The sequence below is a fragment of the Lissotriton vulgaris genome, unplaced genomic scaffold (assembly GCF_964263255.1).
Source record: "Lissotriton vulgaris unplaced genomic scaffold, aLisVul1.2 SCAFFOLD_220, whole genome shotgun sequence".
Taxonomy (NCBI): Eukaryota; Metazoa; Chordata; class Amphibia; order Caudata; family Salamandridae; genus Lissotriton; species Lissotriton vulgaris.
Genome location: NW_028248788.1, coordinates 89,685 through 103,502, shown reverse-complemented (window position 1 = coordinate 103,502; position 13,818 = coordinate 89,685). Strand labels below are relative to the sequence as shown.

Below are 13,818 nucleotides of genomic sequence, written 5' to 3'. Positions count from 1 at the left end.
CGGAGCGCGTAGGGTAAGCGCGTCGGGTCATGTGACCTTAAAATAACACTTTTCATTGGTTGCTAACAGTTTTTTTTACAAAGAATGAAATCCCCACCCATTTCCTTCACTTCTTCTTTCACTTTTGTGACTGCAAGACCTGCCTTTTTGCTCCTGGATATTTCTTGGTTTTACAATGGCTGCCAGACAATCCAGCAGTGAGGATGAACCAGAAATCATCAATGAAGAGCCTCCTCAACGAAAAGTTAAGGAACATTTCATTTGGAATTTTTTTTAAATCCCACCTGGCCAAAAAAAGGTGAATGCTCCAAAAGTGGAGTGCAGGATCTGCAAAGAAGAGCTGTCACGGGGTAACCCTTTAAAAAAGTACTCTTTTGGGAACTTCACAATGATCCGGCATGTGGAGAGGAAGCACCCCCAAAATTTTGCCCGGGAAAGTGTGAGGGCTCTGGCACAAGAGGTTCCCAGTGATGGGGCCTCTACATCCACCGGAGGAGCAACTTCTTCTGGGAGGGGGCAATCGCAGGAGCTCGTGCCAAACATTCAACCTGCATTTAACCATGGTGTCCTCAGATACTGCAATCAACTCCTTACCTTTGGGGAACAAAGTGTCCTGCTCATGGTTCGAGCATTGGAGAACCATCGCTGCCCTTCCCACCCCTAATTTTTTTGATTTTTTTGCTCCTGTTGAGCAGTTTCCATTCCCTGTTTTTGTTCCTGTTTAGAAAAAAGAAGAAAACCAAAAGTTATTTTCAGAACTACCTCCAATTCTCATCAAAGAGCTATATTCTTAAAAAAATGAAAAAAGAGTAAGTGAAATAGAGAGCATTAATAATGGAAAGAAGAATGAGTAAGAAAGAACAGAAAGGTATGAGAGGAGAAAGGAAGTGAAGTAGGAGGACTGAAAGAAGGTGAGTGTTAGGAAAGAAAGTAAGGAGAAGAAGAGTGAATATGGGGAATGTTGATATTCAAAGAAAATGTTGAAAAGGAACAGGGGTGTGGAAGGATAATAAAAGATGCATTGCTGGAGTTGAAGGCAGAAGGCCTCATTTATGAAGCCATGCGTCACTTTAACGCCACCAAAGCATCACTTTTTGTGACGCAACAGTCCAATAAAAAATGCACCTTATTTATTCATATTTACAAAGTGGCGTTTCTAGGTAAATACGCCACTTTGTAATCCCCTGTGCCACATTATTCCTACGTCAGGTGTAATGTATGCAAAAGGGACGTATTGACGCAAGAAAGGGTCGTAGAGGTGACACAGTGAATAAACTGGAGGTCTCATTTCTGAAAAGTGACTCATCGCTACGTGAAAACAGCGATGCGTCACTTTTCTGTGCGCACTCCTTATGACATTCCAGATGTGTCATATTTAATGTATGACGAATCAACTCGCAAGGAGTTACAGATACGTCAGTATTTCTGACGTACCTGTAAACACAAAATTGACGCATTACTGGAGTGCGTCACAAAAGTGACGCAACTCCAGTAATGCGTCCTTTCACATGGGGAAAGCAACATGTGAAAGGTCTTGCGTCCGTCTTACACCTGCTGTGAGGCAGGTGCAAGATTTTGACGCAACAGCATCCTAAAAGTGACGCAGTGAAATCTCCTAGATTTCACTGCGTCGCTATTACGAAGCTTTTTGCGGGGGAACGCCCCCTCTGCATACGTTATACCTGATGCAGGTATAATGTGGCGCAGGGTTTAAAAAAGTGACCCATCTACCTAGATGCGTCACTTTTTAAATAAAGTGTAACGATGCGCATTTTTTTACACCGCTGGTGCGTCACAAAAAGTGACACACAGGCGGCGCAAAACTGGCGGCGCAAGGCACCTTATTTATTCATATTTACAAAATGGCGTTTCTAGGAAAATACATCACTTTGTAAACCCCTGTGCCACATTATTCCTACGTCAGGTGTAATGTATGCAAAAGGGACGTATTGACGCAAGACAGGGTCGTAGAGGTGACACAATGAATAAACTGGAGGCCTCATTTCTGAAAAGTGACGCATCGCTACGTGAAAACAGCGATGCGTCACTTTTCTGTGCGCACTCATTATGACATTCCAGATGTGTCATATTTAATGTATGACGAATCAACTCGCAAGGAGTTACAGATACGTCAGTATTTCTGACGTACCTGTAAACACAAAATTGACGCATTACTGGAGTGCGTCACAAAAGTGACGCAACTCCAGTAATGCGTCCTTTCACATGGGGAAAGCAACATGTGAAAGGTCTTGCGTCAGTCTTACACCTGCTGTGAGGCAGGCGCAAGATTTTGACGCAACAGCATCCTAAAAGTGACGCAGTGAAATCTCATAGATTTCACTGCGTCGCTATTGCGAAGCTTTTTGCGGTGGAACGCCCCCTCTGCATACATTATACCTGACGCAGGTATAATGTGGCGCAGGGTTTAAAAAAGTGACCCATCTACCTAGATGCGTCACTTTTTAAATAAAGCGTAACGATGCGCATTTTTTTACACCGCTGGTGCGTCACAAAAAGTGACGCACAAGCGGCACAAAACTGGCGGCGCAAGGCCTTCATAAATATGGTCCTGGATTTTCCCCGTGCTTCGCTCCCCGGTGCGCTTTCCTGTGCGCTTCCCGGTGCGCGTACCGGGCGCTCCCCCCGTGCAAATCGAAAAAAAATATTTTTTTTAAATGCCCCACGGGACCCTATTTTAGCCCCCATATTAAACCTAGGGGGTCAGGAGGAGGTCTACCCTGCCCCCTTATGGTCAATTCCCCCCTTTGTTTTTGCCACCTCTTGTGTCTCGATTTTACCGAGACACAAGATGGCGGCCGCTCCAGACTGTTTAGAATGTTTACAGACACCTAAGAGCCAATCAGCTTTCTGCGCGCAAGTCGCGTGGTGCGCCCGGTGCGCGTACCGGGGCGCGCCTATAGATATATATATTTTTTTGAACCTAAATTACTCAAAATCCACTGCAGCACATATCTTGAGACATAGCAAAGGCACATCGGGCTACTAGTCCCTACAATTTTGCCAAGTTTGGTGTAAATCCATTCAGCCGTTCGAGCTAAAAGTGAAATCGACCGCCCTATGGAAATTAACATGGGGAAAACGCGTTCTGGGACCCCCCTTTTATCTCGGACCCCACTTGACGAATCCCCCCCAAACTTTCAGGGAGGGACCGGGGCGCCGCGAGGCCAATTTGAGGAAATTTTCAGGCAGATTTGTCAACCGAAGCCAAAGTTATCCCAAATAGAATTTTGAGATTTAACATTGAAAAAAATCCTAACTATAACTACCTACTGGCGACCGCCAGTAGGTAATATATAGGTATACATATGTGTATGTATATAATAGCACTGACCTATGATTGCACGTTTGCATGTCTTGATGCATATTTACAGAATTCTTGGTATATTACTCACATGCTTTCTATGCACGTGTTTATGTAACAAGGAGCGTCTTCCAAGCATTAGTTGGTTACTGCTATCTACTCTGATTCAGGCCTGTGAATCTATGAAAGACACCCCAATACTGGAGAAGAACAATAGTTACCTGTAATCTGTGGTTCTCCAGTATTGGTGTGTTTCATAGATTCACATGCAACCCGCCCACCTCCCCTCAGAGGCTGGTTTATGCTCTTATCTCTTGGTTACACTCTGCGCAAGAAAATCTGAGAGCCTGAGCCTCTGAGGAGAACATTCTGGTGGGTGCTGTCGCCTGATTGGCTGCAGTTTGGGCTTTGTATAATGACTATGATGGTCATAAATGTGGAACTTTTTTTCCTTGTAGTTTTTGGCTACTTTACTTCCTGGTTTAGGTTACCAAGGCTCTTTGGTAATTATGGGCATAATTATTGTTTTTTTATCTACCGTGGGACTCCCACTCCGAGGACTGGGAATGATTCAGGCATGTGAATCTATGAAAGACACCAATACAAGAGAGCCACAGATTACAGGTAAGTAACTATTGTTCTTCATGCCTATTTTATGCCTTTGAAACAGTAGAGTCAATCTCAGCTTTCCATAAAGGGTGCTATTTATATTTCTTTCTTTACTAAATACAAAGGTTTGTTAATGACATTTTTGATAGCATAGTTAAGGTTTCACAGAAATGATGTTACACCCAGGAGTCACTGCACTGATCTCAAAGAGGCACACACATCTAGACATGAGTGTTACTAGGACTAGTGCACTTGCAACAATTTAAATTTCTTCAACATCATTTTCTCTTTTTCCTTACAGTTATGAAAGCTACGAAGAGCGAGGCCCAAAGTCCAACACGCGAGACACAAGCTTCAGCAGCATGGGAGCGTATGGAATCTCCGAGGAAGATGAGGATGAAGAGGAGGAACGCCGCCTTGGGCCAAGCGTGCTAAATCAGGTTCGACTCTCCGAAGACGACGATAGTGAAGAGTTTCATTCCATCGGTGGAGATAGTGATCTAGACTCTGACAACGAATAACAGGATCCTTAGGTTTTGAGAAGGAAGAATCCCAAGGGCCGTGGCAGATCACAGCAGAACATATGAGCTGTGTAACAACCTCGGTGCAAGAAGACTGCAGCCGCCACAGCAGCGAACGCCACTGAACAAAACATGGCCGTGATCGCTGGGTTAACCTTGGCTAATGGAGAATGATGTTTTGCAAACACCACCATCAGTCAAGGACGAGAACTGCGACCTGAACACGAAATGTTCATATCAACCCGATTGCACTCCCGATTTAGTCTAAATGCAAGCGTCTTTCCTCAAGGGGAGAGGTGGGGCGATCCTATCTGCTGGATATGGGATGTGAAGTCTGCAGCCATGACATTTCATTGAGCGATCCCCAGAAACTGCGCGCCCCAAAGAAAAGGCAACAGCTCCAGAGACGAGCTTGATGCTTCACCAGGAGCAACTGAGATAGACCTGATCATGTTAGGTGTGGTCCATGCTGCTAGTTAAAATCTGGAAGCGTGGTGCTATTTTAACAAGTTGTGTTACTCTGGCCACTTTGTAATACTCTCAACACAAATGCTAAAGCAACTTTTTAAAGCTCTCAACTCAAGCAACAGTATATTTCTTCACTTTCAGTTCCTTTTTTCCTCACAGTGTGTGTCCTTTAGAGCTTTTAGGAGTCCATGCTGCTGCTAACAACTTCTGCGACACAAACCAAGCTTCTGAGAAAGAGCATCTACCAGGTGATGGAACTCGTGTGGCATTCATAAGATGTCCGATGTGTTTGAGGCGGACTCTCTGGACCCAGCAATCTCAGAATACAAACTGCAGAGAGCATTGAAGCACGGACTCCAAGACAACCAACAGAAGTAGAGCCATGCTCTCCTGTTCAAATGTTGCAAAGCCCAAACCGCTGCCAGGGCCCCTCACCTTCCTGTCTGGTAGGTGTTACACACCTGATGCTCAGGCTCATGTGACACGCAGCCAAAAGCAAGCACAAACCCTAAAAGCTGACATCAGCCAGGTAACGAAGTACTATTGGCGATGTGGAAAAGACCCCAAAGACCCCAGAAGGTGGTACATTTAAAGCATTTGGAAGGACCCGCCATTCCGGAGGACTAACTGCATCCTTCTTGGTTAATAAAAGAAGAGCGTGAGTTTGGTGTGTGGCTCCCTGTATGAATTTGGATACCAGGTGGAGTATTAGAGGTCACCGCTGAGCTCGGCGTTTGCACTTCTCAGGGCACAGATGCTGTCATCTGCAGTGCACAACCTCCTAATGCATCAGACATGCGGCCACCTCAGTCAGCTTGCAGTGCCAGAAGGCCTATTGTGGCAGACAGTCTCTCTAAGTGAGACGTCCTGATGTTTCAGATTGGCTACTCAAGCCAACATCCTGTCGTATCGCACACTTGCTTCATCTGATCGTCTTTTCCTTGAGGTCATTTGCCCGGCTTGATAGACTTCTCAATTGGAGCTCAAATACTGAAGACTACAGAAGAAATGGGCCCTCTTCATTGCACTGCTTTTATACTGTGTTCTATATTGTGCTTTTGATATGTAAATAAAGACAAAATGAGTGTATCCTACTTATGTTTATTTAAGATTCAGAAAGTCATTCAGTAGAGGTGTCATAATATAGCTCCGGGACAGAGATATGCTGCTTCTAGACCCTAGGATAGCAGAGTGCCTGGGGTGGAGTGCACCTGTGTGAAGGTGAGGATAGCAGGGTCCCTTGGGAGGGGTGCGCACCTTGTGGTCATTAGGAAAGCAGGGGCCCTGGAGAGGGTTGGGCACCTTGTGAACATGAGGAAAGCAGGGGCCCTGGAGAGGGGTGGGCACCTTGTGGACGTGAGGATAGCAGGGTTCCTGGAGAGGGGTGCGCACCTTGTAAACGTGAGGATAGCAGGGTCCCAGAGAGGGGTGCACTCCTTGTGGATGTGAGGATAGCAGGGTCCCTGAGTGGGGTGCGCACCTTCTGAACGTTCGGATAGCAGGGTCCCTTTAGAGGGGTGCGCACCTTGTGTACCTAAGGATAGCAGGGTCCCTGGAGAGGGATGCGCACCTTTTGGACGTGAGGATAGCAGGGTCCCGGAGAGGAGTGCGCACCTTGTGGACATGAGGATAGCAGGGTCCCTGAAGATGGGTGCGCACCTTGTGATGTGAAGATAGCGGGTCCCTGGAGAGGGGTGCGCACCTTGTAAACGTGAGGATAGTAGGGTCCCGGAGAGGGGTGCGTACCTTGTTGGCATGAGGATAGCAGGGTCCCTGGAGAGAGGTGGACACCTTGTGAACGTGAGGATAGCAGGGTCCCTGGAGAGGGTTGGGCACCTTGTGAACATGAGGAAAGCAGGGGCCCTGGAGAGGGGTGGGCACCTTGTGGACGTGAGGATAGCATGGTTTCTGGAGAGGGGTGCGCACCTTGTAAACGTGAGGGTAGCAGGGTCCCTGAGAGGGGTGCGCACCTTGTGGACGTGAGGATAGCAGGGTCCATGGAGAGGGGTGCGCACCTTGTGGACGTGAGGATAGCAGGGTCACGGAGAGTGGTGAGCACCTTGTGGACGATATGATAGTAGGGTCCCTGGAGAGGGGTGCGCACCTTCTGAACGTTCGGATAGCAGGGTCCCTGGAGAGGGGTGCGCACCTTGTGGACGTGAGGATAGGAGGTTTCCTGGAGAGGGGTGCGGACCTTGTAAACGTGAGGATAGCAGGGTCCTGGAGAGGGGTGTGCACCTTGTGGACATGAGGATAGCAGGGTCCCTGGAGAGGGGTGAGCACCTTGTGATGTGAGGATAGCGGGTCCCTGGAGAGGGGTGCGCACATTGTAAACGTGAGGATAGCAGGCTCCCGGAGAGCGGTGCGTACCTTGTTGACGTGAGGATAGCAGGGTCCCTGGAGATGGGTGGGCACCTTGTGAACGTGAGGAAAGCAGGGGCTCTGGAGAGGGGTGCGCACCTTGTGGACGTGAGGATAGCAGGGTCCCGCAGAGGAGTGCGCACCTTTTGCACGCGAGGATAGCAGGGTCCCTGGAGAGGGGTGCGCACCTTGTGGACGTGAGGATAGCAGGGTTCCTGGAGAGGGGTGTTGACCTTGTAAACGTGAAGATAGCTGGGTCTTGGAGAGGTTGCGCACCTTGTGGACATGAAGATAGCAGAGCCCCTGGAGAGGGGTGCACACCTTGTGTACCTAAGGATAGCAGGGACCCTGAAGAGGGGTGCGCACCTTGTGATGTGAGGATAGCGGGTCCCTGGAGAGGGGTGCGCACCTTGTGGACGTGAGGATAGCAGGGTCACGGAGAGGGGTGCGCACCTTGTGAACGTTATGATAGCAGGGTCCTGTTAGACGGGGACCTGGAGGGTCGGCCGAGGACAAGGGGAGAGGCCTCCGGAGAGGGCCGTCTCCAGCGATCGTACAGACAAGTAACTTCCCCCCCACAGATGGACACCACACAAGGATGAGGTCAACACTCCTTATATACGATTCTTGAAGCAAGGATATCAGCGATACAGTGAGATCGGGACACGAGGGTCCTCTCAATTCTAGTCTCTGGAAGGGAAAGGGGTAGCGGGACAGTCTTGGTACCGGTCTGGTACTGAGGTGGTACGATGGATAGCTCACAATCCTCGAGCTCGGAGTTCTAGAAGGTCGGGCCGCGGCAGCGCCAGCAGGCTCGGATGATAAGTCTCACTTGAGAAGGGCCGCGGCAGCGCCAGCCGGCAAGGGCGATGGTTCACACAAGGATGGGCCGCGGCAGCGCCAGCAGGTCCCGACGAAGATGTAGGTTGCAGAGGGCCGCGGCAGCGCCAGCAGGTCCCGACGAGGATGTAGGTTGCAGAGGGCCGCGGCAGCGCTAGCAGGTCGCGACGAGGATGTAGGTTGCAGAGGGCCGCAGCAGCGCCAGCAGGTCCCGACGAGGATGTAGGTTGCAGAGGGCCGCGGCAGCGCCAGCAGGTCCCGACGAGGATGTAGGTTGCAGAAAGCCGCGGCAGCGCCAGCAGGCAGGACGATGATTCACAAGGCAGGGCTGCTGCAGCGCCAGCAGTCCGTCAAGGATGAGTTCTTCAAGGTGTCTCTCGACTCCAGGATACAACTGCCTTCCTGCTCTGGAGCTGCCCTAGTTATAGGTCTGGCCTCCTTTGATGTCCGGACCCTCGCTCTTGGAGGTCGGGAGGTCCAGGATGAGGGAGTCCAGACACCCAGCAGGGGGGTGGAGCCAGCGCCCGGGGAGGCTGGGGGCGATCGGCACCTGGCGGGGGAGAGCCATCGACACTCCTCTCTCCCATTGACCTGCCAAGTGGTATGTTCACCTCCTGGGTGGATGGTGGTGCCTCGATGTCGGGGCCTGGCCAGGCCCAGGGTTGGGGTCGAGCTGAGGCCACGCGGCCTCGTGGTGCAGTGTCCAAGATGGCGGCTGGGCCGGGGCAATGCTGCTGATGGTGGCCCGGGCCGGCCGATGTTGTGGTGTTCGGGGGCAGGCGTCCCGTTGGGGACGGGTTGCGGGTTGCTTCTGTGGGTTGCCGGGGTGGTTCTTCTGGTGACACCGGGAGAGCCGGTGCTCGGACCCTATCATGTGGGGAGAGAGCGGGCCTTTCACGAGGCCTGTCCAACAGGTCCCTGGAGAGGGGTGCGCACCTTCTGAACATTAGGATAGCAGGGTCCCTGGAGAAGGCAGTCGGGCCAGAGGTGAGGCGGCAGGGAGGGTCCTTTGTGGCCGAGCATCAGTATCTCGGTCTTTGAGCCGTTTAATTTTAGTGATGAAAGGTTCATCAAGCTGTGGACTTCAGTGAGACAGCTATGAAGGTCCGAGGGGGCGTGGTGGGGGTGTGAGAGGGTAACCACCAGCTGGGTATCGTCCGCGTAGTTGATTATTGATACGCCAAACGGGTTAACCAGTTTATCCAGTGGGGCCATGTAAACGTTAAATAACGTAGGGCTCAAAGATGAGCCCTGCGGTACTCCACAGCGGAGGGGGATAACGGGTGAGTGGCTGTCGTTCTCCCAGACTTGGAAAGAACGGCCTGTAAGAAAGGATTTTAGCCACTTCAAGGCCGTGCCCCTTACTCCGATTTCTCCCAGTCGTTGGATAAGGGTAGGATGGTCCACAGTGTTGAAGGCCGCACTGAGGTCCAGGAGGATCACTGCCACTGATCCTCCTGTGTCCAGAATGCTTCTGGCCTTCTCCACTGCTGCCAGGAGGGCGATGTCAGTGCCCTGTCCTGGGCGGAACCCTGTCTGGGAGACCCCTAGTAGATCGTTGCTCTCCAGGAATAGTGACAGTTGTTTGTTCACTATCTTTTCCGCGATCTTACTGTTGCCTGGGAGGAGGGAGATGGGTCTGTAATTGGAGAGGTCCTGTGGGTCTAACGAGGGTTTCTTTAGAAGGCCTTTGACCGCTGCCGCCTTCCAGCTAGGGGGTACTGTGCCCTGCAGGAAGGAGGAGTTGATCAGTTCCGTGAGGGGGGGTGTGATGGTGCTAGTCACTTTTTTCAGGAAGCGGAGGGGTGCAGGGTCGAGTGGGGACCCACTTTTGATTGAGGCCAGTGTTGTCTCAACCTCTTCCGTGGTGACTGGACCGAAGGCGTCCAGGTGGGGGGGGGGGGGGGGGGGGGGTAGTAGAATTTATGCGAGCCCTGTCCGTGTACCCCGGTTCGGGGGGGGGGAATGGCTTGGAGGATTTTTTTTATTTTCTCGTCAAAGAAGGTGGCGAGATTAGTACATTTGCTTTCCGCTTCTTTGGGATCGAGTGGCTTGAGAGGAGGGACAGGGCATGCAGGAGTTCTTTTAGGACGGCGAAGGTTTCGTGGGCCGAACATGCGGCATTTTTAATTCTACTCTCGTAGAAAACAGATTTGGTGTTACGTAACTGCTTTTTGTAGATATTTATAGAGGTACGAAATATATCTTTTTTCTCTGCCGTTTTGTCCTTCCTCCAAGAGCATTCGTTCCTCTTGCAGGCCTTCCGCAAAAGGTTAAGTTCAGGGGTGTACCATGGGGACGGATTGACTCTCTTGGTGCGTTTCAAGGAGCTGGTTTTTGGCAGGATGGTGTCAAGGGATTGGGTGACCCACGTGTTGAATTCTTTGTCCGCAACTATGTTGTCTTGAGAGGGAAGAGGGACGTTTTCCCTTAGTTTAGCTGCCCATTCGTCCGGGTCCAGTTTGTGCCATCGTCTTGTCCGGATTCTTATTTTGGGGGATAGAGGGGGCGGAGAGTTAATCGCCCATACGAAGGGGACCAGGAAATGATCTGTCCAGGGGAGGGGGACGTGATCAAGGGTTTTCAAGTCTGGGATGTTTGTAAATATGGGGTCGAGCAATTGCCCTCTATCATGAGTGGCCTGTCGATTTTTTAGGTCAAGGCCGGTGGAGGTGATGTCCTGTAGCAGTTTTATCGCCTGCTTGTCGGCCGGGTCCAGAAAGTGGACATTAAGGTCCCCCAAAAGTAGGTAGTTGGAGGAGGATGTACACTCAATGGAGATCTTATCGATGATTTTACTTGGAAATTCGGCCAAGTGGCCTGGAGGGCGGTATACGAGGGTTCCAGACAGTGAGGTAACTGGGGAGATTTGTATGGCAAAGTTACAGCTTTCACATCCCTTGATGTTGCCATCCGAAGTTCTGCAAGTAATAACGTCCTTGTAAATTATAGCTAGTCCACCACCTCTCCCCTCTGATCTGTTCAGTGAACACATAAGGTACCCGGGAGGGAGTGCAAGGACTATGTCGGGGCCATTGCTGGACGTAATCCATGTTTCAGTTAGAAACAAGATATCTGTTGCATGGTTGGTGATTAAAAGGTTGATTTTGTGCGCGTGCTTCACGAGCGACCTGCAGTTAAGTAGGCCAAGTTGCAGTCCGCTAGGTGCCGAGTCCGGGCCGACAGGGTTACAAAGGTTACATCTAATGAAGGGGTTATCGTCCGTCAAAGTGCGCAAGCAGGAGGGGTGTTTCTGGGTTTTTAAAGCTAACAGCTTGTCCCGGGGGTATATCAGGTTGTTCCTGGGTAGGATGGGCATAGTGGTGGGGCCTAGGGCCGGCTGGGCCCGGACGGGCCCAGACGGGCTTGCCTTTGGCGCGCCTTCGGCGCGCTGACGGCGCGCCCGCTGCGCCCGTCCGCTGCGCGTACGGTGTAAGCACATACTATCAAGGGGAGCGAGGGCGGGGGGCGTGGCCTCGAGTGGGCGTGGCCTCGCGTCTCGCGGTCGATGGTGGCGAGAGTAGTCAGGGAAAGTGATTTGCACCGACAGCGCTCAAATCGGCTGTGCAGCGAGTGACTTCCCAGCAGTTTCCTAAGTGCCAAGAGCGGCGTGCTTTCTAAAATTACAGGTAAATGGTGACACAATTTTTAAAATAAGAGCAAACAAACTCCCGGCTAATTCGCCTCAGGAGGAAACAGGTTCTGACTCAGAGCGCTCGCATTCAGCGCTTTAAGTGCGGGGTGGAGGGCGTGGCCTCGAGTGGGCGTGGCCTCGCGTCTCGTGGTCGATGGCGGCGAGAGTAGTCCGGGAAAGTGATTTGCACCGACAGCGCTCAAATCGGCTGTGCAGCGAGTGACTTCCCAGCAGTTTCCTAAGTGCCAAGAGCGGCGTGCTTTCTAAAATTACAGGTAAATGGTGACACAATTTTTAAAATAAGAGCAAACAAACTCCCGGCTAATTCGCCTCAGGAGGAAACAGGTTCTGACTCAGAGCGCTCGCATTCAGCGCTTTAAGTGCGGGGTGGGGGGCGTGGCCTCGAGTGGGCGTGGCCTCGCGTCTCGCGGTCGATGGCGGCGAGAGTAGTCAGGGAAAGTGATTTGCACAGACAGCGCTTAAATCGGCTGTGCAGCGAGTGACTTCCCAGCAGTTTCCTAAGTGCCAAGAGCGGCGTGCTTTCTAAAATTACAGGTAAATGGTGACACAATTTTTAAAATAAGAGCAAACAAACTCCCGGCTAATTCGCCTCAGGAGGAAACAGGTTCTGACTCAGAGCGCTCGCATTCAGCGCTTTAAGTGCGGGGTGGGGGGCGTGGCCTCGAGTGGGCGTGGCCTCGCGTTCGATGGCGGCGAGAGTAGTCAGGGAAAGTGATTTGCACCGACAGCGCTCAAATCGGCTGTGCAGCGAGTGACTTCCCAGCAGTTTCCTAAGTGCCAAGAGCGGCGTGCTTTCTAAAATTACAGGTAAATGGTGACACAATTTTTAAAATAAGAGCAAACAAACTCCCGGCTAATTCGCCTCAGGAGGAAACAGGTTCTGGTTATTTAGGTTTTTAAAACATAAATAAATGGCATTGTCATTTACAATGCCAATAGTTTAATCGCTCGCAAATGCGAGACCTATTGCATTTGCACCCACACAGAGCCACCCACACAAAGCCACCCACACACACATACAGAACCACCCACACAAAGCCACCCACACACACATATAGAGCCACCCACACACACATACAGAGCCACCCACACAGAGCCACACACACATACAGAGCCACCCACTCACACACAGAGCCACCCACACACACACAGAGCCACCCACACACACACAGAGCCACCCACACACACACAGAGCCACCCACACACAGAGCCACCCACCCACACACACACACACAGCCACACACACACACACACAGAGCCACACACACACAGCCACCCACACACACACACAGCTACCCACCCACACACACACATACAGAGCCACACACAGAGCCACACACATAGAGCCACACACACACAGCCACACACAGGGAACAGAGGCCAGAAAAAACGCTCACAACCAACGAGGGGGCAGGAGAGCAAGCACAACCAACGAGGGGGCAGGAGAGCAAGCACAAAGAATGAGGGGGCAGGAGAGCAAGCACAAAGAATGAGGGGGCAGGAGAGCAAGCACAAAGAACGAGGGGGCAGGAGAGCAAGCACAACCAACGAGGCAGAAGGGGAGCAAGCACAACCAACGAGGGGGCAGGAGAGCAAGCATAAAAAACGGGGCAGGAGAGCAAGCACAAAGAACGTGGGGGCAGGAGAGCAAGCACAACCAACGAGGGGGCAGGAGAGCAAGTACAACCAATGAGGGGGCATGAGAGCAAGCACAACCAATGAGGAGGCAGGAGAGCAAGCACAACCAATGAGGGGGCAGGAGAGCAAGCACAAAGAATGAGGGGGCAGGAGAGCAAGCACAACCGAGGGGGCAGAAGAGCAAGCACAAGCAACGAGGGGGCAGGAGAGCAAGCACAAAGAACGAGGGGGCAGGAGAGCAAGCACAACCAACGAGGGGGCAGGAGAGCAAGCACAACCAATGAGGGGGCAGGAGAGCAAGCACAAAGAACGAGGGGGCAGGAGAGCAAGCACAACCAACGAGGGGGCAGGAGAGCAAGCACAACCAACGAGGGGGCAGGAGAGCAAGCACAACCAACGAGGGG

At 51.5% G+C, this 13,818-nt stretch overlaps 1 protein-coding gene across 3 annotated transcripts in view; it reads left to right on the top strand.

Moving 5' to 3' along the window:
* The window catches only part of LOC147663817 (transcription initiation factor TFIID subunit 1-like), a 382,030-nt gene extending 376,021 nt beyond the window's left edge, over nt 1-6,009 (top strand). For all 3 annotated transcript variants that reach the window (XM_086950182.1, XM_086950180.1, XM_086950181.1), the window contains one exon: nt 4,233-6,009. In XM_086950182.1, the coding sequence (XP_086806308.1) occupies nt 4,233-4,452 (220 nt within the window). In that variant the 3' untranslated portion in view covers nt 4,453-6,009. The remainder of the gene's footprint in view (nt 1-4,232) is intronic.
* Nucleotides 6,010-13,818: the final 7,809 nt, after the last annotated feature.